Raw genomic sequence first — 26002 nt, forward strand, 5'->3', positions numbered from 1 at the left:
GTGTGTAAGGTAGGTAGGTAGAGGGGGCCTTTGGCAATATTTTGCGAGGGGGGGGGGGCAAGATTTGTAGATCCGTCACTGGTCACACAAGAGAGGTGAGTCTTCTCTCATTCTTCAGCCAATATGTAGCTAACTCGTATATTGCATTTGCAATAACATCTCTTCCGGACCCTGTGGCCAAGTGGTTAGCACATCGCGCTGCGACGCCAAGGGTCCCGGGTTCGAATCCCGCTCGGGCTTGGTTGTTTTGTGAATGTCCATTCATCAATTTCATCACTCATCCCCATCTTCGCAAATCAGCCAAGATAAAATAAATTAAATCAAACAAACAAACCATCAATAACATCTCTGGACTTAAAACTACTACTTCAATTGATACTACTGGAATATAACGACCAGACGATTGGTTGTAGATAAGATAGTCATAATTTGTTTAAAAAAAACAACTGCCCTGGAAAGGAAATTAATGTCAGATAGTGAATTGAGTTAGATCCAATTGTAATAGGCAAAAATAATTGTACGGTGATCACTTTTAATTGTCTATTACAATTGACGAGAAGTAAAGTTTCTGATTATTATTTTATGCACATTATCATTTGTAGTAGAGTGCATAAATCTTTGGAACTGTTCTTCAAAGCCGTATGAGCCAAATTCCTTGCGTTCTATTAGTTCACTGGAAATAAATAACAATTACGTATATTTTGATTATTTAATTTTAGTACTTGGTAAGTATTTCTGGGAGGTCCGGACCCCCCTAAATACAACCTTGAACGCGGTGTTTATGTTTTTATTTATGACTTGTCCTAAATAGTTTGTCTTTGAGAAAATAGTGTTTTGTGTAATTAGTGAATGTATTTGTCTAGAACTGAATTATTATTATAATATTTCTAAATTGTGATTTATTATTCTATTGTGTTTATACATTACACGACTGTCTATATTTATTGTGTGTGTTCTATTATTATGGATATATTAGAGTGATGGATGAAATTGATGAAGGGACACCCACAGAGAACACCCAAGCTCAGACCGAAATTCGAACCCGGGACCTCTGGCGTCGTAGCGTGCTGTGCTAACTACTCCGCTACGAGGACCGGCCTTACTTCAATTAACTACCACAAAAAATACTACTCTTTGTAAAGGTATTTGATTTAAAATAAACACGGCAAAAATATAGAAAGGCAATTTTGTTGATGTGTTTTCTTAACTTTCGTCCGTTCAGTTCAACAACTGCATGAAATGTAAAGGAAAATGAAAAACAGCTATGCTTGATATTCATTCATCTGCCGGATCGAGTAGAAAGGTCTTCTCAAGATATTTTAATAATAACAACAACAACAACAATCATGTTTATTTTTATGAGATTTTAATATCCATTATTGTTATTATTTTCATATTAATGGCATGATCCCTCCTAAACGTTTCTGGCGACCTCCCCTCCTCCAGAAAGTTTTCATGTCTGCGGCCATGTCTACTATATAATTGTTTTCGTTGACGACACGACAACATACGACGTCTTATGTAAGCAAGCTTGCCATGCCATCTGATGTAATTTCTAGTTCCGTCGTTAGATGACGTCTCAAACGCTAAATGAAATATGTTCTCTGAGTCCTCTTGCGGCGACTTTGAGAAATACTACCTAAACCTATATTCTATGGGCTCTGGTTAGTTACAGACAAATGACACCCACTCAAGGCAATGCGCAGGTCCAGGGTAATAAAGTCATTTACGAAAAGTTATGCTTTGCTACATTATCTAAAAGGTTTACGAATCCTTTTTTTTTTTTTTTTTTGGTTTGACGGAGAAACTCTCACCATAGCTCTCACTTCGGTGACTGAAATCTCGTCTTCTAGAACCAAATCCAACCAGCCTAACCGCCTAGCCTAACCTAACCACCACAGATTATTTACTACCCCAAAAAGCTACCAGCCAATGGGAATGCTTGAAAACGTTGTAGCAACAATCACTACCGAATAGCATAGACACACTGCATTGCGCAGCTCACATCTTGCATGCTGTATAAAAGTGAACCTCTCGCAGCAATTCCATATCAAACACAGACTACTCATAAGTTTGAAGTTTGTTTACATCAAGGAGTCCGAAAGATAGATATTTTTGAATTGCAATGAATAATGTAATACATACATTTGTTAAAATAATATTGCAATAGATCGAGGAAATGGTAAAGCTTAAGCTTATTATTCTTATATGCAATAATTTTGTGTGTAAATGTTCATTATAAAGTGGAGAAGTTTAATTCTGTGGGGGCTCGTCTTTTCCTATTTAACCCCTGTCACTGGTCAAGTGCAGGTTTTCTTTTTCAGTTTGAAACATATAGAAACAACAGTGCAGTGCATATTTTTTTCTGTTTCTTGTAGTCAGGTGCCAACCTCGGATGCAAGAAACCAGTGTATTGAAAAATTACAAGGAGGAAATAAATAATTTGCAATGTATCTCAATGTGTGCATCAACGGATGATATTCAGCGAACAACTTCCCTCACACTTCATTGCGGCATATTTTAAGCAAACAGATCAAATTCTGTATGAAAATATGCCGGGTAAACATTCTGCATGTGGTCTTTGCCAATGTTCGTGGTCATATTACGAGGCATGTGTACATTTTACTTTTTGCATTATTCCATGACTTTGTAAGCATGCAAGAATATATTTCACATTGTCATTTTATCTACTTATTACATTGGTAATTTTCGGCACCAATGGACGTTTTCCCGATTTTAAATAAAAAGACAGACAGTTTCAGTTAGGTTTTCTTGCATAACATGAAAATCAATGGCGTGGGGTGACATTTTTTGTTGAGGAGCAGATCCACAAAATTTAAGAAAACCAGTCGAATTAATTAATGTTCCATCAACTTGGTAACATATTGATCGGTAAATGTTCGATCTAGCACAAACAGATTTCTTAATTTTTACAGGAGAAAGTACTTACCAAATTTAGTTTCTATAGTTTGTTTAAAGGTCGTGGATGTATTTTTTTTCCATTGTGCAATCTATTTGACTGCAAATTCATGTATGTAGTATCTTTTCGACGTACAATTTCTGTTGATATTATTAGCTTTCTTCATGTGAACCGAATGTTGCACCTGTCAGTGCTTCCAACCATGCCGTTGTTTTGCAAGAAGATGAAAAATGAAATACGACCACAAATTGTAACTATGTTTGCCTAACCTAACCTTCCGTGAATGTTTTCTGGGGATATGCGTGAATGGTTTTTCCCGCCATATTGTGTCTTACCGAAGCGAAAAAAGGAAGAACAATAAATACTCATAATGTGAAAAATTGAAGTTATTTTCTTGACAAAAGCTAAATAACACCTTAAAGAATCTTTCGAATGCATAATCGGTAAGTATGAATGTAAAAAATGAAGTAAACGAGTCAAAGGTGTTTGTGTGAGATCGAACATTTGTGTCTCCATACAATTCTACACAGATTGCCCATCTGTCTGTCTTATGTACAGGGTGGCCCGTAAGTCCCTACTCATTCACATATTTTATGTGTCCAGTGTATCTGTGTACTGTCCTTCATTTTCACTACATAATATTATGCGATGCCATGTTCTGTGAGACATTTTTCGCAACATAGCAGGGGTTATTGTTCCAAATGCCATCATTGGAATTGTAACGTTGTTTCGACACAATGTCCTTTATGTATCCCCAAAGAGAGTTATCACTCATTGTCAAGTCCGGACTTTCATAGGAGCCGGGAATATTTCAGAACCACAACCTATCCATTTGTTAGGGTAATTGTCATTGAGATATTCATGCACACAGAGGGCATAATGAGCTGGAGAGCCATCTTGTTGAAACAAAACCTCATCTCTGATTCCAAGTTCATCGAGTTTCGGTATAAACCATTGTTGTAACATATTGAAATATGAGATATGGTTTACTGGCCCATGAACATGGCATCGCATAATATTATCCGCAACAGCACACATTAAACTCTATACATTAGATACATAAGATATATGAATGGGTAGGGACTTACAGGCCACCCTGTAGGTAGGTAACAGACCAAGTCCTACCGACATCAAAACATTTGAGTGCATATATATTTCAATGTGGCCAGCTACCAATCATTCAAGTAGTTCTGCCCCTGCATTAAACGTTTGAGTGCCCCTGATTTACAGTACGTATTATTTTAAATCAGTTTGCTTTACATATTTCATCCATTTCCTTCTTTTTCTTTTTTTCTGTCAAACGTTATTCCCTCCAGAAAAATGCTCATGCAAATACCTAAGACAGTATTTTTATTTTTACTTATTTTCTTGCTTTATGTATATATAACATTTTTAGACCCAAAATTCTAGCACCCCGAATTTACAGTAACAAAGTACAGCCTGCTTTTCAGGACAAAGTTTCTGCAAAATTATTACTTCTTGTAGCATCAAACCAACTTATACTCGTTGTAGAAACATGAAATATTTAATTCACTGTCATTTTAGAACCTTGAAATGTTGTCTTCCAACTTGCCTTGTGAAAGTCATCCAGCATATAGTTGGCACTGAAAAGAAAATAATGAAACTTGAGTATTGCATTAAAGCTTATGATTCATATTTCCACTTTTCTAGTACTTCTGTTTCAGGAGGAATGCATACATTTTTTTTAATGTTTCAAGTTGATAATATTAGTTACAAAATTCCAACCTCATTCCAATCTATATTTAAGAAAGGACTATATACCGTTTTTGCTAGCATATAACACCCCCTATTTTATACACATTTTTGAGGAAAGAGCTTTATCACTGAGTATTGTAAGTAACTTATAGTATTTCAAATATAAAGTAATATGTAAGTCTACTTTCAACAAATAACTTACTTAATCTGACTAGGAAAGAATACATTTTAATATTCTTCGTCAAAATGCACACTTCTTAAACGATTTAATCACTCATAGTTTTCACAGCATTCCATGGTGCTTTGACCCATTCACTAGCTTGAAAAATATAGCTCTTTTCCTTCTTTTCGACCGATAAGACTGTTTTTCAGACCCATTTTTAAAGGAAAAAAAGTATGTCTTATGTGCCGGTAAGTACAGTAAAGTTTCAAAGCGTATGTAATTTTTTTTAAATATTTTGTTACATTTCAGGATTACATCATATGATATTGTGCATTTGTAATTCCTAAGCAAGATGGTTCAGCTTGATTGGAAGAGGGTCCTCTCATTGTCGCCAGAGGACCTGTCCGAACAGGACAAGGATGACTTCTATGAGTCGCTAGTGTGGTATGAACCAGAGGCTAACATTGAACCTGATAACATGAAAGTTTTATTTCAACTGACTCGGGAGATTTTAAAACATAAGGGAGAGCAGGTATGTAACTATTGGTAAAAACTAAATGGAAATAGTTATAGAGGCTTCGCTTTATAGTAATGCTCATCGTAATAGTACAGTACGGGCTGTACAAGATGTTTGTGAATTTCACTTCTCTTGCTGCTCTTTTGTTCTCCCTCCATCTGAAAAGTATAGTCACATTGTTTCATTGAGCTTGTTGACTCCAGACGTTAAAAAACAAAACAAGTGAATAGCCTATAGCAAATTGAGTTACTGATGGTTCTTCTGAGGTGGTTTTATCTTCCAGTAAAAATTAGCTACAAAAGTCGGCTATTGAGTTGGGCCAATTCTTGGTATACAATGTAACTCTTCTAATATTTGTGAAGGTTAAAACAGATCAAGGAGCAATTTTACAATACCGGGAGTTTCTCCAATTTGTTTCAAATTCGACTCTAATTTTGTCCTCCTAATCACGAATCTGCAGTTAAAATTTGGCGCTCACGCGTACAAATTGCAAAATAACCGAAATTAAGTGGTCTGCGATCGGCACAATTGCTCATTATTTATCAGAAAATTTTCTGTTTCAAATACCTAAAAAACGATATATACACCCCTGAATAATAATCTGGAGCACGGAAAGAAGTATTTACGAATGTATAGCCGTTTAAAGTTAAGATATTGCCATTTAAAAATGTCCCTCCTCCATTCTTCCACGATCAATGATCTCCAAGTGACAAATTAACAATGTCGCAACACTATAGACAGCGTAACGAATACCGATCTTCAATTGTTCACATCATCAAATTTGGCTACCATAATAGTGTATCAACAATCATACCGTTAATAATTTTGCAATTTCTATACGCCAGCGCCAAATTTCAAATTGAGATTCATCATTAGGAGGCCAAATTTAGTGAGTGTCTCGAATTTGAAAGCATGAACTCCCCATATTGTTAAATCATACCCAGATAAATTATAAAATAAAAATAGTTTTGAAATGCAATAATGAATTTTGTTATTTATTTCAACTTTTCTTCCACTTTTGGCTTATCGCAAGGATGAGGATCAATAATGATATGACGAGAATGATGATTGGATGCTCACAGAGAACATCCATGTCCAGACTGGGATTCGTACCTGAGATCTCTGGTATTGTTGCATGCTGTGCTAACCACTCCACAATGGAGATCATCGTGTCCCAATAAATAATGTCTAATACTGTTGCTGTAACAAAAAAATACAATATTCTGCCCACATTTTGATGACAGATTATGTTTTTTTTCACAGCTAATGCCTTTCATCATGAATAGTTTTATTGCTGGCATGTGGGGTTTGAGGAAGTTTCCAATTTTTAAATATGCAGTTCTTTAATTATTTTTTTTTCAACTCATTCCATATATTTTGCTGAGAAGGAAGTAAAATGTCATAATATCCTGTGTTGCATGATACCTACACAAGACATGACAAGGTAAAGTAATGATGAAGGCAGAAAAAATTGATTGATTAATTTTCTGTCACCTTTGGCTAATCGCAAAGATGAGATTGAGTAATGATATGATGTAATTGATGAAGGGCTCAGAAAAACCTAGGCCAGTATTCAAACCTAGAACCCTGGTGTCGTAACAGACAGTGCTCACCACTCCGTTTTGGAGATCAGCGAAAGCATGAAAAAATACTTTCTTGAAAATTATATCTTATAGTCTGATCTGTACTGAAAAAACAACAACCTTAAACCTGGGTCTTGAAGATACTTAAATGCATTTAATCAATTATGATATAATTTCAATATTTTGCATGTAAAATTCACAATATGCAGTGGTGAAAGCACACCTGTTTGAAATGTAAATACTGGGTGGCCCATAAGTTACTTGACCACTCCACCATGGGGACCAGTACTTCACACAGAAGACAATCATGAAGTTCATTAAATTAGGCACACACAGGAGATGTACTACGTAGATTTTCAGCGAAAAATGCAGGCTCGACCAGGACTCGAACCCGGGTCTCTGGCAATCCGTGCCATTGCTCTACCACTGAGCTACCGAGCCGGCCTGGCTTCCCCTGCATTTTTGCTGGCGCTGTTTTACCTGTGTGAAATCGTCTCTGCAAGTGCTACTGCAACGGGATCTGTTGCCTTTGAAACACTATAGAAGTCGACGTTGCCTGGTTCCTCCCAGGATTAATGGATTGACATCTCTACGCTGGGAGGAACCAGGCAACGTCGACGTCCATAGTGTTTCAAAGGCAACAGATCCCGTTGCAGTAGCACTTGCAGAGACGATTTCAGACAGGTAAAACAGCGCCAGCAAAAATGCAGGGTGAAGCCAGGCCGGCTTGGTAGCTCAGTGGTAGAGCAATGGCACGGATTGCCAGAGACCCGGGTTCGAGTCCTGGACGAGGCTGCATTTTTCGCTGAAAATCTACGTAGTACATCTCCTGTGTGTGCCTAATTTAATGAACTTCATGATTGTCTTCTGCGTGAAGTACTGGTCCATATGGTGGAGTGGTTAGCCCATCATACTACTATGCCAGGGGTCCCGGGTTCGAATTCTGGCTTGGACATGGATGTTTGTGAATGTCCAATTGTCAATTTCATCATATCATTGCTCATCCCATCTTCGCAAATTAGCCAAAAGTGGCACAAGAAGTGAAGAAAAATATAGCAAATCAATCAAATCAATTCTGAAGTACACAAACAAACTCTTTCGGAGATAACTTTCTATTCATTGTACACTTGAAATATGCTAAGTGCTTGACTTGCTACAAGCATTTTTTAATATCTACCATTCACTAACTATAGCCTAACCTCAAATTAATGAAGAGGTACCAACTGACTGTATGCATAGACGTAACTTGATGGGAGCAAGAGGGATATTTGCTCCCCCTGAAAAATATGTTCAGCTCTATTAAAATTTACATGCTAGGGATCCTTGTGATCTGAGGAGCAAGACAATAAAGATAAATTTTATGATTTCAAAAATTAACAGCTATATTTACAAAAAACAAACTTGTTTTGATCCACCCTGTACTTTGTATGAAAAGCAATGGACACAGTTACGAATCGGTAAAGAAAGTGTTCGTAGTCTCACTGAATTCCTCTTTTCAGGTTGAATCTCTGCTAACAGAACTTGATGAGATGGCCACCCGACAGGGAGAAGAGGAGGCTCACAGGCAGCGTGCTCTTATAGAAGAAAATGAGGAGCTTAAGATGCAGCTTGCTGAAAGACGAAGGGCTGGCAGCCAAGCTGGAGCATGTACGTTCAGATTTGTTAATCATTTCTTGAACACACACATTTGAGAAAAAATCTGTATTTGCAAAATATACAAAGAAGAATCTTTGTACCTATAAGCGGATACTTCTGTTTCAATCCAACGTTTTAGACTATCAGCAGTTTTCTTTATAGTCTAATGGAAGACTGCACATACTTGACCCCATACCACTGGTGTACGCAGGATTTTTTTTCGGAAGGTGCTGGAATTGTAAAAGTGGATCTAGAGGTATGGGATACACAATAACATTTTTTGTATATTTGGCTCTTTTCACTACAGTAAAAAACTCGTTAATCTGGACCCCATTAAGCTGGACTTCGCTTAATCTAGACAGGCAAGAGGCAAAAGAAAAAAAAAGCAGAATGCAAGGTTTTAAATGTGTCAACAATTGCATTTGTCATATTGCTTCTTTGCTAAGAATACGTACATCCAACGTCCATGGGAGAACTTTCCAAAGAAAATGCAGTCATTGCATTGTCATATTGCTTTACATTTTACTCTATTGTATAGTGTATTTAGGCCTATGCCCTAATAAACATGTTTTGTTGCTATAAACGAAGTTTTAATGCAATTTCTACTGTTCTTTTAGGTTATTTCAGTTAATCCGGACTTTCGTTAAATTGGTCAACTTATCCCCCCATTTGGCCGGATGAACGAGGTTTTAATGTATTAAAATTGTACTTGGAGACATAAATAAGGGGATTTGGATTTAAACCTTTTTTTTTTTTAGTTCTTAACTGATTTTCATTTGAAAATTTTGATTTTGTGAATATTTAAGGAGGGGCTGTAGCCCCATTAGCTCCCCCCTGTGTATGCCAATGCATCGTACCATCATCAGCCAAACTTTTACGGTTTAATACAATCTTCCTTTTCCTTTCCTTTCTTTGTAATGTTTTAATTCCTGAGGAGGGGACCAGAAATTGGTCCGAAACATTGGTCTGAAGCTGAAGTATCCATGTATAGCTACAAGGGTTATTTTTTGTATATTTTCAAATTATAAACGTTGGTAATATGAACATTCAAGAAATTGTTTAGCTGGAGCATATATGTAAGTGGGGGTTATACAGGGTGTCCAAAAAGTCACACAACCGAGACTTTGAACCATCTAACTTTTGTACAAAAAGTGAGAGAGACATGAACCTTGCAATGGGTATTAACTTTGTGTTTGTGGATATTTTTTTTAAACATGAAACAAGAAAACTATTCTCTACATAACCATTCAGTATGGGAAAAAGTTACTAAGGCGTAAAACAGTTTTTGTTCCAAGTAAATAGAAACATGAACAAAAGACATCTGTGGAGTTGCTTCCAAAAATTTTCAGTTTGTGTCAATTTTTCTCTGTTGGTTTTTATCGAATTGATTAAAGAAAGATAATTTTTAATGTATTTTATGCATTACAGATGATTTATGGGGTTAATTATGACATATTCATAAAAATGTATCTTTTTGAAATTACGAGGTATACTGGCAGCATTGGTCATGTCAGAGGGCAGTATCAGGTGTGTGTAATATATCTGGCTATGCTATTTAATCAATGTCCAGATGAAAAAAAAGTTTAAATTTATTGTATCAAAAACTAACCTATCTACATTTTGTTATTTCACAATGCAAATTCATCACTCTGTGTATATGAGAAATTACTAGAGGCACATATTTTTGGTAAATAGAAAAGCAAAATTTCGGTACAAAAACAGAGTCAATTTTGGGTTCAAAAGCGGTAAATAAAATAAAATTTCACTGTTATAGCAGCGAAAAATTGGTATATAAAATGACATTTTGGTTTTAAAATTTGGGAATATAACCCACATTTGATTTAAAAATGACTCTTACTATACAAAATAAACAAATCCCTTCTTATAACACATTTATGTCATTACCAGAATATTAAGTTTATTCCTACATGAAGGGGGTCCATTTTTGCTTCTCAAATATTTACAGCAGAATTAATCAATTTTCTGTGAATTGCATAACTCACAGGATAATTCTGACTTCAGAAAGTGTCGTGGCGGTAAATAAACTCTAAATTTCATGTTTAAGTTTCAGAAAAATGAAAAATTAACATTACAATGTGTTATTTCACATTTCTTGTTTTCATCAAAAACGAAATATGTATGTCTCTAGAAATTACTTATCTTTCTGTCAGGAGTGACTCTGCCTTCAACATCTTTGAAATCTCTAATATCTTGATATCTCTAATGAGGTAGAATTCTGCTACACTGCTGTTTTTCTAATGTATATGTGCCTTAATTGTACTTTTCCTTTGTAGTGGATGCATCGGATCCCCAACAGCAAATAATGAAATTGGAAATTCAGAAGGAACAGCTGTCAAATGAGCTACATGCACGAGAAGAAGAGTTGCTTCAAGAGCGCAATGAGTTGGAAAAGGTATGTGAAATATTATTTGCCTTGTTTTATATACGGTACCTAAATATTTTAAGAAGAATATGACCAAATCTATGTATCCATGTAAAGTGACTTAAAAATAGGCAAGCAAGCATATTGGGAAATTTATTTAATTTATTGATCATTATGAAATATATGAACTGTGTTTTCTGCATATAAATAGTGTTTCTTCTTTGGTACAACTTTTCATTTTCAGTTTTCTTGACATTTCCATGCTACCAACCTTTTTCCGAAGATGAAGGACTAATTACAGAGAAACTTAGTACTCGTGTTTTCTGCATAACTGTTTTCCGTTTATCTACTTATTTTTGTGACCACTCCATCAGGCTACCTTCACATGTTCGTATTTTGTCACCCTGGCCTATTGGTTAGCATTTTTCTTTACCGAGCACCTTGTATTCGAGCCTAAGGAATGGATAAAAAAAAACTGAGGAATGGCCCAGGCTCTCGGATTTGCTTTCCAAAAATACACTTTTTTCTCTGGATGCAGCTTGCTTGCCCCCAAAAATTATAACTTCTCGTCCAAAATTAGATTTTTTATTCTATTTTAAAAATCGTTGAAATTAAGCATTTTGACTCGAAAATGAAATTGTCAGCCATTTTCTTGAATTTTGTCATACTAACCGCCACTAGACACGGCCACCATCCTCGTTGGAACTTTTGCACTATGGCTTGGGTCACTTCTGTTGTTTATTGTTCCTTGATTGCCACTAAGTGCACTGTTGTCGCCTGTCTGCAGTGTCCACTGAATAGAACAACTAAAAACAGCTTCACAGAAAACGTGAGTACTAAGGTTTCTCTGTAATTATTTACTACATTTCTCATTTCCCAAAATATGAATTAAGGACTAAGGTGAGGGCATTTACTTTAGTCGTACAGGATTTTACCCTTGGTCTGGCAGTTAGTCAGAGGTAGAGCAAATTACAACAAGGGTTCTGCATAAGTATATGTGTATTAGAGCTCTTGCACACATGCCAATATTTTGTCGGCGTTGTCAAGAGATTGTGGACAAAATGTGAGATCGGAGATTGCTCCTGCCTGGAGAAAGGTTTTATCTTTTGTGCTTGTTGCATTTGGACATAACTACAATCGCTATATAAAATATAATAACATTAATATAAATGTGAAATAAGAGACGTTACTGGGTGCATCCCAGAATGTGAAATAATTGCAATAATATATCTGGAATGGAGTTCTTATATCATACCAACTTGCTCCTTTTTATCCATGTGGTGAAAGACAGGTTCCAAGAGAGCAAAATCTCAATTCCAGCCTTTTTGCCTTTCTGCAACCTTCAAACGAACCACAGGTTTTGTCCTGAGGGGTTATTTTAACAACACAGCTTCTTCCTTGGCACAGGAATTTATGGCCGAGGGTCTGTGTCTTTTTCATAGTGAGTAGTTATCGGCCTGGATGGACTGCTGTTTTGTCGAGGGGAACTGTGGCTGCATACCAACATGTTGGTGGTTCTTCAGAAAAATGTATTCTGCCAGACCATGCCATTTCCTCGTTGATTTCTCGTGCTGACAATATCGATTTCGAAGACAACACTGTTGTTATTGGTACATGCGTAAATGCTCTTTCTGTTACCGATACAAGAGTTCTCTGTTTATGATGCAGCTTATAACGATAGATAAGCAATGGTGATCAGTTGAGTCCACTAGCGGGAGCAGGCTACTTAACTGGAATGCCAGTCCTGCTGGCTGGCTGAAGCTGTTGTTCCTCTGTACAGGCCCTGGTTTTGGCCCCACAGGTCAGCCCAACACTGAGGCTCAATGCTTAACAAGCAATTGTTAAGCATTTATAATCAAACGTTTGATATATTTGCATGTTGGCCTGTAGATATTGTTTAAATGGTAGTGAAATGTCAAAATTTTCTTGAATAAACCACTCTGTAACTAATAATGATAATTCAGAATGTATTCTCTGTGAAGTTAATATAGTAATGAAAAATTGAAGTTAATACTGATATGCTGCTGTCATTGGTAGCGTAAAAAATTAACATTTTACTCCATTGTTTGCTTTATAGTAGTTTTCTAAATGTTGTTTCTCCATAGCTCTCTGCACAGGTTGCCTCTCTGGAGAGAGAGAAAGGTGAGATACAGAGGGAGCTGTCTGCTCTTCAGAGTGAATCCATTGACCAAAGGCAAGCCTTACTTCAGCAGCAGGAATCTTGGGAAATAGAAGCCCAACACCAGAAAGAATTGGCAGAAGTCACACGGCAGAAAAATCAACAGATTTCTCAGCTTCTTACCGAAGTGGAGGTAAGTTGTGATTTATATAATAGGTAATGCACTCCTACCGACTTTTATATATCTTCATTGCATTAGTATGTTATTACCCTATCCCTCTTCTTGCTGAAACGATAGAGCGTGCCATGGTTGACAGTCAAAAGCATTGCCACATATTTTCTCTCTTCTCATCTGTCAGCCGCCAGCCCTCATTTGGGCATGGTTACTGCATCACCCAACAGCATATATATGAGGGAGGAATGAAGAAAGAGACTGAACCAAATCTTTCACGACCCACCAAAAAATGCTCAAGGGAACAAGGGAAGAACGTCCAACTGCGTCACCCTCTCCCTGTCCTGTTTTAGGGGGAGGGGGAGGGGGAGTGGCCACTCCAAACTGACCTTCCTTTGTGAGTGTACAATTTACAAATGCTGTTCTAACACTTAAAACTTAGTTAATAGCATTTTAAAGCATTATAGAATTTACTGGAAATCTCTTTAAAATTGACTGGAAAATCTGTTTTTTGAAAATTAGTGGGAACTCTGGAAAAATTTCCATGTTACCTTGAACCGGAGCAGGACTATTTTATACATAATTCCATTGAACAGTGGAAAAATTTTCCTTTATGATAATTTGGCCAATCAATTTTACAGCTTAATCATGGCTATGAGTATGGAAGCTTTGACAGCAAGGTGACAAGTGACATGCAACACAATCACTTAATGACCCATCAGTAGCAACGTTTCACACTGCAGTGGCATCACAACCTTCATAAGTTTGCATGTGATTGGCTGGGCTCCAAATAACACATGTCAAATGCCACTTTTCCCTTTGTGTGAAATCTCCTTTATGAAAGATTTTTGAAGCATTGTAGGGATCTAAAAATCTTCATCTTGCAAGAATGGTTCACTTTGAAAATAAAGAAATAATTTAAATAGATTTAATTCATATTAATTTTAATCCTTGTTTCTTTGCAAAAAGTGCAAAAATGTTGATATCCTATGTACACTAATTTTGATAAATTTTTAGACAGTTTTACTATCTGAAATATACCGTGCGTTCATTTCGATCTTCAACCGAGAGATCGGAAGAAGCGTGGCGGGCGGCGCTGACGGAGATGCCGACATTTTCGGCCTGTAATGCCCGCTTATTTTTATTGACATATGGAGACATTTATATAATATTGCAAAGTGAGCACTAACCTGTGTTATAGCATGCAAATGTTCTTCTGTAATTAATCCAAGTTCTGCCCTTGTATACACAAATAAATACACTTTAGAAACGATGTTAAGAGCCACAGATAATAAAACATTTTAATCATAGTTTTGACCAGTAACGTCCTGCTTAAGTTTATATCCTTGAAAGAGTTTTGTGTCGATGGGGATCGTTTGGAGGTTTCGAATGTGCAACTCTGTATCAAGATTACGCTGCAGACGAAACCGTTAAAAGTCGATGGTTTTCGTGACCTTCCTTGAAATCCAAAATCTCCGAGCTCGAGTTTTTTGTTCCTTCGCGACTAGATGAAGACAGAGCTGTTAATATAGGGGCGAGCAGATGTAAACCAAGAGCGTGTTAATTTCGTACTGTGCGCAAGAGTGTTATACTTGGTTACTTGCCGTTACTTGTTTGTGGTATTGCAGTGTGTATGTGTGTTGTGTCAGTGAGACGATTGGAATGCCAGCCACAAGGTTCACGTTAGAACAAAGAATTTTTATGTATGACACTTACGTGAAAACAGACTCGTGTCGAGACGTGTGTAGGCAATTTGTACAGAAATTCCCAGGCGTTTCACCTCCACATAGAGATACAGTTAGACATCTTGTCCCTAAATTACGAGAAACTGGATCGTTAAATTTTAAAACACCTAAGCAAAAACGACGGATTCTAACCGAAGCAAAGCTCGATGAAATTGGTGCAGTGTTAGAACGTTCTCCAAACAAACCTCTACGCCGTGTTTCACAGGAGATGGGCGTGTCAAAATCATCAGCACATACAGCCACTAAGCTACTAAAATTAAAACCGTACTCTTATAACACAGGTTAGTGCTCGTTTTGCAATATTTATATAAATGTCTGCATATGACCATAAAAATAAGCAGGCATTACAGGCCGCAAATGTCGGCATCTCCGTCAGCGCCGCCCGCCACGCTTCTCCCGATCTCTCGGCTGAAGATCGAAATGAACGCACGGTACTTCTCAACAAAGTTGGCAATTTTGGTGACTAGACTTCACCATCAGACGAAGTCACAACAAACTCTCAATCACAGTGTACAGTACAGGAAACCAGATTCAGGCAAACACTACATTCGTGCCATCTCCAATAAATCTAGCCAAACAAAAGGCAAATGTATGGCTAAACTTTCCAAAGAGCTTTCTCGTAATGATCTAGTGAGCATGTTTTGAGGAAAGAGATAGCCACCATGGTACACTGAGTTACATTGAGTACCAACTGTTCACTTAGTGTAGCAAAGCCGAAATGCAGGTCAGATATCCTAGTCAACATGACTGCCATGCCCAACTGCCTAACTAAAGCACTCTGGTAATGTAAAGTTTCCTGTGCATGTAACACCATGCCATTAAGGCACATTTATGTTATGTATTGTAGGGACATACACATTCCCGAACTTGGTCATTTTAGAGGTGATGTGATCAGCACGATGCTCTGGCCACTTTAACCCCCTAAGGTTCCGCACAGGTAACCATTGATTTGAGTCGCTTTATGCGGGAACAAGTCCGATAAAATTCTGACACTAGATTACTCACCCTGGGAATCGAACCCGGGTCTCCTGCATGGCAGTCCGACATCCTACCAACTAGCCCGCTGTGGCTCTCTTGACACTAACTACAATATTAATGTAACTAACAAACTCAGCAAACACAAATGATACCCCTGCCTCCAGCCCTTACTCTTGATTTCCCAGGTGTACACAGTGCAGAGTGTGAGTGTAATGCACATTACATCAGCAGATCCATTAAGGCTACGAGGGTCAGTTTCCACGTCCATCCAGTCACGAAACCCTGAAACTGCTCCTCCCCACCGACCTTTCCTTGCTGCAAGCTGGAGTGCAGAATGGTCATGGGAGGAGGAGATAGCTTAGTATTATGCTTGTGGAAGTATGATGTTACTTGTTCTCTTTGGAATATCAAACTTCCGATGGTGTAAAAACATATGAATGGAGAAAGAACACTCAATATTTCATTTGCGGTTGGAAAAGTCAAAGTGCCCATTTGATTAGACATAACTTAAAGTTGCCTCTCCATAAGAAATATATGGGATCCTGTAAATACTATTTCACCATATTTTTCACAAATCGTGTCTGGCGTAATAATCAACTTATAAAACCGCTTCCACTTCCAACATGAGGTGAAATTCATGCTCTCTTTTGCCTCTGTCATTTTTTTTAAATAGCAGTTTACACTTCAACGTTATTGAAATACATGCCCACCTGGTGCAAAACTGTCTGCCATAGCCTTAACAGAAGATTCCAGCAGCACAAACACACAAACACAAAACATCCCACCACAAGGCTGTGGAAAACACATCAAATACAATAACCACGAAACCAGTCAAGTATATACCGAACTCGTAGCTCAAACATGTACGAACCTCAAATTATCCAAATAAACATTAAGGTAAAATTGTTATGGAGAAAGGTTTCTTGTTATTTTCTTGATGTTTTGTACCACATGTAGGTGTGATTCTTAAGAAATGCAAATAGTAGGAACCTGAACAATCTATTGCCATGCCCAGAATTAACCTTTAAACCGCCGGGCGGGTTTACGGCAGTAACCCCTTTTCACAGAGACTTTTCCGTGCAAATTTTAAATTTGTACACTTATTTTGGAAAAACGTTATAACTTGTAGACTATTGGACCAATCTGCTTCGGGTAAGTTTTGTTTTCAAGCTAAGACACCGGGGCATGCAACTGTGTACAATTCAGAATGCAAAAGTGAAAAGACGGGGTAAGGTGGGCCGTGTCCCCAAATTTCCATGAAAAAATAATAAAAATCTGAACTTCGCCCCATCTTTCCCCACTCCTATGGGGAAGGATGCACACTTTAGCTTCCTTTTCATAGTATGGACCTTTCGTAATGACATGAAAGTTGTTTCATGTTCCTAGCTGGCACACATTTACACTACCGGGTAGGTTTGCCAAATGTAACCCCTGATTTGCCGAGGCTTTTCCACGTGGTTTTTAAATTTTATTTCAGAAAAACGTTATAACTCGTAGACTATTGGACCAATCTGCTTCGGGTAAGTTTGTTTTCAAGCTAAGACACCAGGGCATGCAACTGTGTACAATTCAGAATGCCAAAGTGAAAAGATGGGGTAAGGTGGGCCGTGCCCCCCAAATTTCCATGAAAAAATAATAAAAATCTGGGCTTTGCCCCATCTTTCTCCACTCATATGGGAAAAGGATGCAAAATTTAGCTTTCTTTTCATAGTAAGGACCTTTCATAATGAAATGAAAGTTGTTTCATGTTTCTAGCTGGCACGCAAAATGTAATATGAGCCAATATGTTGAAGTCTGCATGCACAGCTTGAAAAACAAGGTTAACAAGGACTCGGACACGTGACCTGGGCATGTTGAAAGGGGGAAAAAGTGCTCCAACCTTGACAAATGCTTTTCCCAGAAAGCCGGTTAGTGTTTCCACCACCATATAAAACTATCAAGGTGCAAATAGCGTGGGAAATTTACCTAATTCGTCCTGTCACATATATGTGACAATGGCAACAAGAGCCTTACTTTGCGTGACACATATATGTGACAATAGCGGTTTAAAGGTTAAGTAATTTTGTACCTAACTTACTTTCTTTCATTGTAGGAAGTTGAGAAAGAGAACAGCAGCTTGCGAGAGAAATTGGCAAGTGTTCGGGATGAATTATCTGATGCAACAAGGCTTATATCCCAAATGACTGGTGAATACACTGGTTTGAAACAGAGTTGTCTGGAAAATGATGGTAAGTTGGGTGAAAATTGCAAAAGGTCTCACCTGTTGTTTTTTTTTGTTGTTTTTTTTTCACTTACCAGGTGTTTGGACTTTAACCCATTAAGTGTGGAATTTGTTGAACAATCGCTACTGGAAAATGTAGTTTTTTTGTTGTTTTTTTGCTGGAAAATGTAGGTTTTTACGTCAAATTCAGTATACGCCCTCCGCATTGTGCTGCTGTAGTGTGGAAGGTGTATATATACGCTTTATGTTTGTTTCAACTATATTCGATTTACTGTGGTGTATAGAGTCACAGAGACATTTGGTGAGGTAGTTCTTCCTGTAGTAGAAACAAAAAATAGCATCAGAGAGGAAAAAGATGAAAAAGAAGAAGACGAGTATACAGGGTGATTGGTAATTCGACCTATTCCTGGAAAGGGGTGTTACTAGAGCACATTTGCAACTAATTTGACCCTATGTACCGGGGGTCGGAAATCAATGGGTTTCGAGTTATTGCAGTTTGTAGATTTTCGTGACATATTCCGACTTGCGGCCAAAAAACTACTAATTGTGAAAAAAACTACTACACCCTGGGCACTTAATCAACACGTTGCTAACAGCTGACGAATGAGTGACTACTGGTAAAAAAATTCATGCCCAAAATTCCCATACCTTCAAAGAGTAACAGTCATTGGAGCACACGTCATGAAAAAATTTGGAAATTATCGTTTAAATCGAATAGGATTACTCAAAAAAATGGTAACACACTTAGCGTAAAAATTACGGAAAGAACTTCCTCGTTTCATAAGCTCTCCAAAAAGATACAAATGTTGTCAACTGGCACACGGGTTGGGGGAAAAATCTTAATATAAAGCGGAGAAAGTTCTTGCTGTAGTAGAAACAAAAAATAGTAGCAGAGAGGAAAAAGAAGAAGATGAAAAGAAAGAAGACGAAGAAAAATTTAGTTTCGTCTTCTTCTTTTTCATCTTTTTCCTTTCTTGCTACTATTTTTTGTTTCTACTACAGCTAGAACTATTTCACCAGACATCTGTGTGACTATATACCCCACAGTAAATCGAATATAGTTGAAACAAACATAAAGTGTATATATATATGCCTTCCGCACTACAGCAGCACAATGCAGAGGGCATATATATGTGCCATCCACACTTTAGAAGTGGTTAAGTGTACACATGTTATATTGAAACTAGAGAGCAGCCACATATTGAAACTGCCATGTACTTTTGAACAAAAAGTTAAACTTTAAAATAAACTCCAGGGTGTAACAGCCCATTGAGTGGCAGTGGCTGCCAAGTGACTCTTCATTGGGTGAAACATAGTCATTGTATCAAGTCCCTTCACCGCTGTTTTCTTGCTTTCAAGACTGGTGCCCACTACTTCTTGTCTTCAAGCAGCTCCCCAATTGTCTTCAGGAGGTTGCATTAACACCAAGTTCTTTGAACTCCCACCGGGAATTGAACCCGGGACCACTCGCACCAAAGGCAAGAATGATAACCACTTGGCTACAAGGGAGGCTTTTAAACAAACAATACCTACTACAAATTGTTGGAGAAACATAAATAAATAAACAAAAAAGAGATGCACTATTTCCTAAATATCCTTCCCTATGAGTCTTGTTGCTGTGATATGAGAAGTGTTCTACATTAAAATGCAGAAATATGTTTTCAACGAAGATAGAAACATTTTTTATCTTTGTCATCCTAGCTGTTCAAATGCATTGCATGCATTGCACATGTCACTGGAGCTTCAAATAGGCAAGAGGCATGTTTTGAGTGACATTTTTGGTCGGAAATGATATTAAATATAATTTTAATATACATAGAGTATTATGTGAAGTGGTTACCAGCACTTGAATGGAAGTCAGTATGAAAAGAACAACTTGAAAAGAGAAAATATTCTAATTCTAAGAGTGTTGCAAAATCATTTAATACATGTAATGTTTATTTAGGTCTTATTGGGGAGGAATAGTACAGGGTGATTCATATAAAACTAACACATTTCATTCATATTTTACTTCAATAGGAATACATCATAATACTCCTTGTTGGTCTCGCATGACGTGGGACATCTGGTACATTTAAACATTCTTACCCAGCTGTGCCTTCAGGAGGGGGAAGGACACTTTCAACATGGAATATAAATTTTATTAAACTCCCATATTTATGCTACAGTGCAGATGCAATAACGTGTTGCTATCTTAATTCTTGTTCGAATACATTGATAATGAAATGTGCCAGAATGGAAGTCAGTATGAAAAGAACAACTTGAAAAGAGAAAATATTATAATTCTAAGAGTGTTCCAAAATCATTTAATACATGTAATGTTTATTTAGGTCTTATATGTAATTGGGGAGGAATAGTACAGGGTGATTCATATAAAACTAACACATTTCATTCACATTTTGCTTCAATAGGAATACATTGTCATACTCCTTGTTGGTCTCGCATGACGTGGGACATCTGGTACATTTATACATTGTTGCCCAGCTGTGCCTACAGGAGGGGGAGGACACTTTCAACACGGAATATAAATTTTATTAAACTCCCATATTTATGCTACATTGCAGATGCAATAACGTGTTGCTATCTTAATTCTTGTTCGAATACATTGATAATGAAAGGTGTCAGTTAATGTCTAACAAGCAATGCAATACATGACAATCTACTACACATTCACAGATAGAAAATTGTATGAAGGGTGGCATTTTTACATTGGTGGTGAAATTTTGAATTTCAACCTTGCTCCCTTAATTTGTATTAGTTCCAAAATTGTTTTTTTTCTTCTTACTACTTTGTTTACTACACGATGTGCTTCATTAAATGTTTTGTCACAGTTTCTTATGTTTTTTTTTATAGCCAAAGATACAGCGAGGTATACACATTTACACAGAGAAAACACTTTCTGAGACATTACAGTTTGCGATTTCAGTCTTTGTACTTGGAGTTGTTATTTGTTGCATAATAAAATTTTAAAAATGATGTATTATAAATGCATTTTCTTATTTAGAGAAGATGTCTCAACTCCAGGAAGAGAATGTTGCATTGAGGTCTCAGGTCGATGACCTTGTTCAGCAGAAGATGTTCAGAGACCACCAGCTGGATGACTTCAGTGAAGCCGTGGATGCACGGATTGAAACATGGAAAGTAAGTACCATTTTTTAAGGGATGGCACTCTTTACAGTATGCTCGTGGAGTGTGAAAGTTGATAAAAATTTTAATATTTACCTTTTTTTTTACTAAAACATCATTCATTTTGCTCATATCGTTGCCAATGTTCATTGTCCATTGACAAAGTATTTTTTGAGTATATCAAGGTGCAAGATGCAATTATAATCTGTTTAATACAGAGTGTCCTGGAAAAAATGTAATTAAGAGTGTTGTTATCAAAGTACTTCAGTTCCTTTTTTGGGTCACCCTGTATATTGAGGGTATTACTCAATCTTATTACTCCTAAGTATTCAAATACTTAGGAGTAATATTAACAAATGAAAATTATATTAAAGAGGAAATAAAAAGTAGGCTTAATTCAGGAAATGCATGTTACTTCTCTCTTCATAAACTTTTGTCTTCTTGTTTAATATCTAAGAAACTAAAAGTTAAAATATACAAGACAGTAATTTTGCCTGTAGTATTATATGGGTGTGAAACTTGGTCCCTTACATTGAAAGAGGAACATAAATTGAGAGTATTTGAAAATAAGATCCTTAGGAAAATATTTGGACCTAAAAGGGATGAGGAGACAGGTGAGTGGAGAAGGTTACGTAATTTAGAACTACATAATTTGTATCCATGTCCAGATATTATCAGAATAATTAAATCAAGAAGACTTAGGTGGGCAGGCCATGTGGCACGAATGGGAGAGGAAGAGGAGTTCACAGGATTCTTGTTGGGAAACCTGATGGTAAGAGACCTGTAGGAAGGCCAAGACGAAGATGGAGGGACAACGTTGAGATGGACCTAAGGGAAATCGGTAGGGATGGAAAAGAGTATATAGAACTTGCTCAAGATAGGGAAAGATGGAAGGCCTGTGTTGCTGCAGCCATGAACCTTCGGGTTTAAGAAGGCTAGGGAGTTAGTTAGTTAGTGTATATTGAGGACTCCTGCATGACTAGAGGTTTATTAATCTTTTTCTTCGGTGTGAGTGATACCAGGTTCAATCCCTAGTGGAAAACAAATTGTGTTGACTCAACATCATCAGGACAATTAGGGTGGTTCTCGAACTTCAGTCTGAAAATCAGTTAAGAAACAAAATGGAACTTTCTGCACTGACCATGGCTAATTCAAGCATAAAAGTCACTTCCCCCTCAAAGAACTGAAGTGAGACAAAGGGTTTTTTTTTTAATTTAGTAAGATGAAATATTCTGCATATGCAACTTTGCAGCCAGCATTTTCTAACACTTTCTAATCAAGTAACACACAAGAATTTATGTAAATATATGTGATCCATAACGAACCACTCATCTAGCCCTAAGCCCATATATTTTAGTGGAGTAGATAGCGACCAATATAATCTCTGATTAGCATATTTTTTATTTTATGTTTTTAATCCTTTTAAGATTTAATGGTTCTTTAATCTTTTGTAACACTTAATTTTTTTTGCATATGTTTTCATCAATTCCAGAAATGTCACAGTCAGACAGAAGGCACTTGCTCATTCATGTACTATATTTTTTAGGAATGTAGCCAGTAGTATTTATGGACTAATAATTTCATTTTGTTATAGTTGATAATTTTTCTCCTCTGATATTCCTGCAAATATTCTTAATGAGATCAATATTTTGTTGATAAATTCTAAATTGTTTCTCAATGAATGTGAAAGAATCGTATAGAATATCATATTATTTATTAATGAACTTGCTTTCTTGAAACTTTGTTGTTTTTATTTTCGTAACAAGAAATTGGCAAAATAAACAAAGCAATAAAATTATATCATGTGATAAACACAAGATTATTAGAAAGTTGTTTTATCTCTAGAACATTTCAGCAGGTGACTTTCCCTTGTCAACTGTACTTTCACCTGACAGGCGATTTGGATAAACATTTCCTTTCATCTGGAAAGTGGTTGGACTCTTTATCTCATGTTATTTTTTCTTTTATCTTATCCTTTCTTTCTTCATTCCTCTTCCTTCTTCTCTCTTTCACTCTTGTCCTTTCCACTCTTTCTAACACCTTCTTCCATTCTTTATTTATCTTCAGTTCCCCATTCCAGTTCATTGTGTCTTCTTCTCCTTTCTTCTCTATTTCCTTGGCCTCCTTCCATTTTCTTACTAGTACTCTCTTCTCCCTTCCTATCTGCTTAGCCTCATTCCACTCTATGTCATGTCCTGTTTCTCTCGTGTGTTTAAATATCGCATTTTTCTCACTTTTAGCCTTTTTTTCGTTTCTCTTATGTACACACACACTGACATTCTTTACACTTCACTTCGTAGATGATCACTTCCTCTTCCTCTTCTCTGTTTTCCTTTTTCTTGTTTGCATTCTTCGCTATTCTTAAGATGCTTCTCCCTCCCTAGAAGGTTGAAACGTTATGTTTAGTTTATGTTTTAAAATAAAGTAAATTTTCTGCCTTGGTCAGCATATTGAGTTTTTCATATCATGGAGACAAGGCTTAATGGTGTTATAATTGAAACAAAGTTTAAACTTTTTTTAAAAACTGTCTTGTTTAATTTTATTGCAGAAATTAATGGACCAAAAAGATGCTGAAATTGAAGAACTACAAGCTAGACTTTCTCACCTGGAAGCCCAGGCTCCAAATATAGAAATAGATACAGAACGCAGCCATGTAGCCCTTCTCACAAAGGTAAGTTTATTTCATGGTGGACGTGGTAAACACAGTTTAGGTATTCTGTACGTGAAGTTCTGTGTTTCCGGGTTGCAGAATTGGATAGTTTTTCGATTAATTTCAAAGGCTGACTGTCTTCATTCACTAAGAGTACGACGTCTGGAACGAAGATTGTAGCTATCCAGTTCTGCAATGCACGTACACGGAACTTCACATACATAGTATGTAGCAAAGAGTATAATGAACACTCATCAGACTATAAGAATGTTCCTTGATTTGCCCGTCAAAGGTGTGCCTGATCCTGTAAAATTTTTCTCGGTATCTTTCTCTTTGAGTTGCACTGTCCTGCTAAACCAAAAAGCCTCAATTTCATTCCAGAAAATTTTGAAAATATGAGTAAATAGTCCTATGATCTGTTGACAGACGACTTTCTCAATTTTATTTAGCCAAAGAGGCAGTGGCAAAATTCTGCTCCTATCAAGGGGGTGGGATTGGACATTTTTGTCAACTTATTGAGTGTGAAAAGACAGATCACAGTGTCATATATTCATACATACATACTTGAAATGAAGGGGTGGGTGGGTGTTTTGTAGCTTTTGCTACCGCTTTCTCACGGGAGTATTTGTAACTGTAAGGGCGAAACATCTTTGCTAGTTTTCTCAACATTTTTTGAACTGATTTAAGGCTTTTTGGTTTAGAAAGGCAGTATACGTAGCAGAGACCTCAACTATAATAGTTGACTATATTTTCACTTAAAATGTGAAAGGAATTAAAATTTGAAAAGAAAATGCTCAACTGCGTACACTGAAGCAGTTCATTTACTGTGATTTTCTTGCTGTTTTTCTCAGAAAGGGATTTTTGTGTGAGTACAAGCTTCCCTGAGTCTGCACTAGTTAATTCAGTCACTGTAGTCAACGCATCCTAGGTTTGATTTCTAGCAGAGGCACATTACACAGTGGTTAAGTTCCTACTTTAAACTGCAGGCCCAGTCTCTATCAGCCTATCCGGACATAATGTGGACTTTGTCATTTGCGTACATCGATTTTAAAATTTCCTGCATAATTGAAATAATCCTGTATATTTCTAGACTCTTCAGGATAGGGAAGAACAAATAGAAAATCTGCAGAAGCAACTATGTCAGGCAGCAAAGGAGCTAAACGAAAGTGCAGGTGTCTTTGAGCAGATGAAATCTCAGTCTGTGAAGTAAGTGTTGATTCCGTTCGTAAGGGACTATGTTAAAAATAGAAATATCATGAAGGCATATTTTTAATTAGTAGGGAGACAAATTTATGGTAAATAAAAACTGAAAAAAGTTGTAAATAAAATGTTAGATCAGCGGTATATACCAGCGGTGGAAAAAAAAATGGCACACACTTTTTCATCATGAGAGGAAACAACATACAAAAGAGCTATAAATTGATAAACTACTTCATTTTTATATACTGTACACATACACAAGTACTTAGCTGTCCTACCAAAGAGATAACTTCAACACAAAATCACTTCATTTCTAAATTGCATATCTCAAGTGATTTATTCATTGTATATATTTAAAGAATATCCTTGCTGTCCTTTCACTACTGCACACACACAAACACATGTTGAAAATCACATGATGATAAACAAAATTCATTCATAACTGAACACAAATGACACCATTGTTTCCCTCAATGTGCGGGAGCAGACTAATCTTATCGCTGCTACAGCTAGCAAGTTCAATGAAACTGGAAGTTGAGTAGACATTCGGGGAAAGAAAGGAATGCAGCTTGACAGGGAGCGAAGTTTTCGAACTGAGATTATGTGCATGGGAAATCCCAATTTTCAGCGTCTTCCTGATGTGATCGAAGGTAAAACATTCTTCAGTTGCAAGTGGTAGGAAACTTTAGGCAAACGTTTCGTTACAAATTGACAGTTTACGCGCACAACCTTGATTGCCGGTTTTTGCATGTTTTCTACTTAATTTGATGACATTTCATGATTATTTCGCAAAAAAGCATTCATTTCATGGAGAAGCACACATTTCGCATTACTTCGTGAATAAAACTCATGCATATTTCATCATTGGGGGTGT

At 36.9% G+C, this 26002-nt stretch overlaps 1 protein-coding gene and 1 non-coding gene across 2 annotated transcripts in view; one reads left to right on the top strand and one right to left on the bottom strand.

The window, feature by feature from the left end:
• Window positions 1-2082: 2082 nt before the first annotated feature.
• Window positions 2083-26002, top strand: part of Cep290 (Centrosomal protein 290kDa) — a 128763-nt gene continuing 104843 nt past the window's right edge. The window contains exons 1-9 of the mRNA XM_083115643.1: window positions 2083-2182; window positions 5109-5331; window positions 8399-8546; window positions 10829-10947; window positions 13023-13229; window positions 18024-18159; window positions 21157-21293; window positions 23827-23949; window positions 25019-25134. Of these exons, the coding sequence (XP_082971769.1) occupies window positions 5152-5331; window positions 8399-8546; window positions 10829-10947; window positions 13023-13229; window positions 18024-18159; window positions 21157-21293; window positions 23827-23949; window positions 25019-25134 (1166 nt within the window). The 5' untranslated portion in view covers window positions 2083-2182; window positions 5109-5151. The remainder of the gene's footprint in view (window positions 2183-5108; window positions 5332-8398; window positions 8547-10828; window positions 10948-13022; window positions 13230-18023; window positions 18160-21156; window positions 21294-23826; window positions 23950-25018; window positions 25135-26002) is intronic.
• Window positions 7270-7340, bottom strand: TRNAS-GGA (transfer RNA serine (anticodon GGA)). Its single transcript has one exon. It is a non-coding gene; the product is annotated as a tRNA-Ser (tRNA).

Source organism: Lepisma saccharinum, chromosome 30 (assembly GCF_977018435.1).
Source record: "Lepisma saccharinum chromosome 30, izLepSacc3.1, whole genome shotgun sequence".
In the NCBI taxonomy this organism is placed as follows: domain Eukaryota; kingdom Metazoa; phylum Arthropoda; class Insecta; order Zygentoma; family Lepismatidae; genus Lepisma; species Lepisma saccharinum.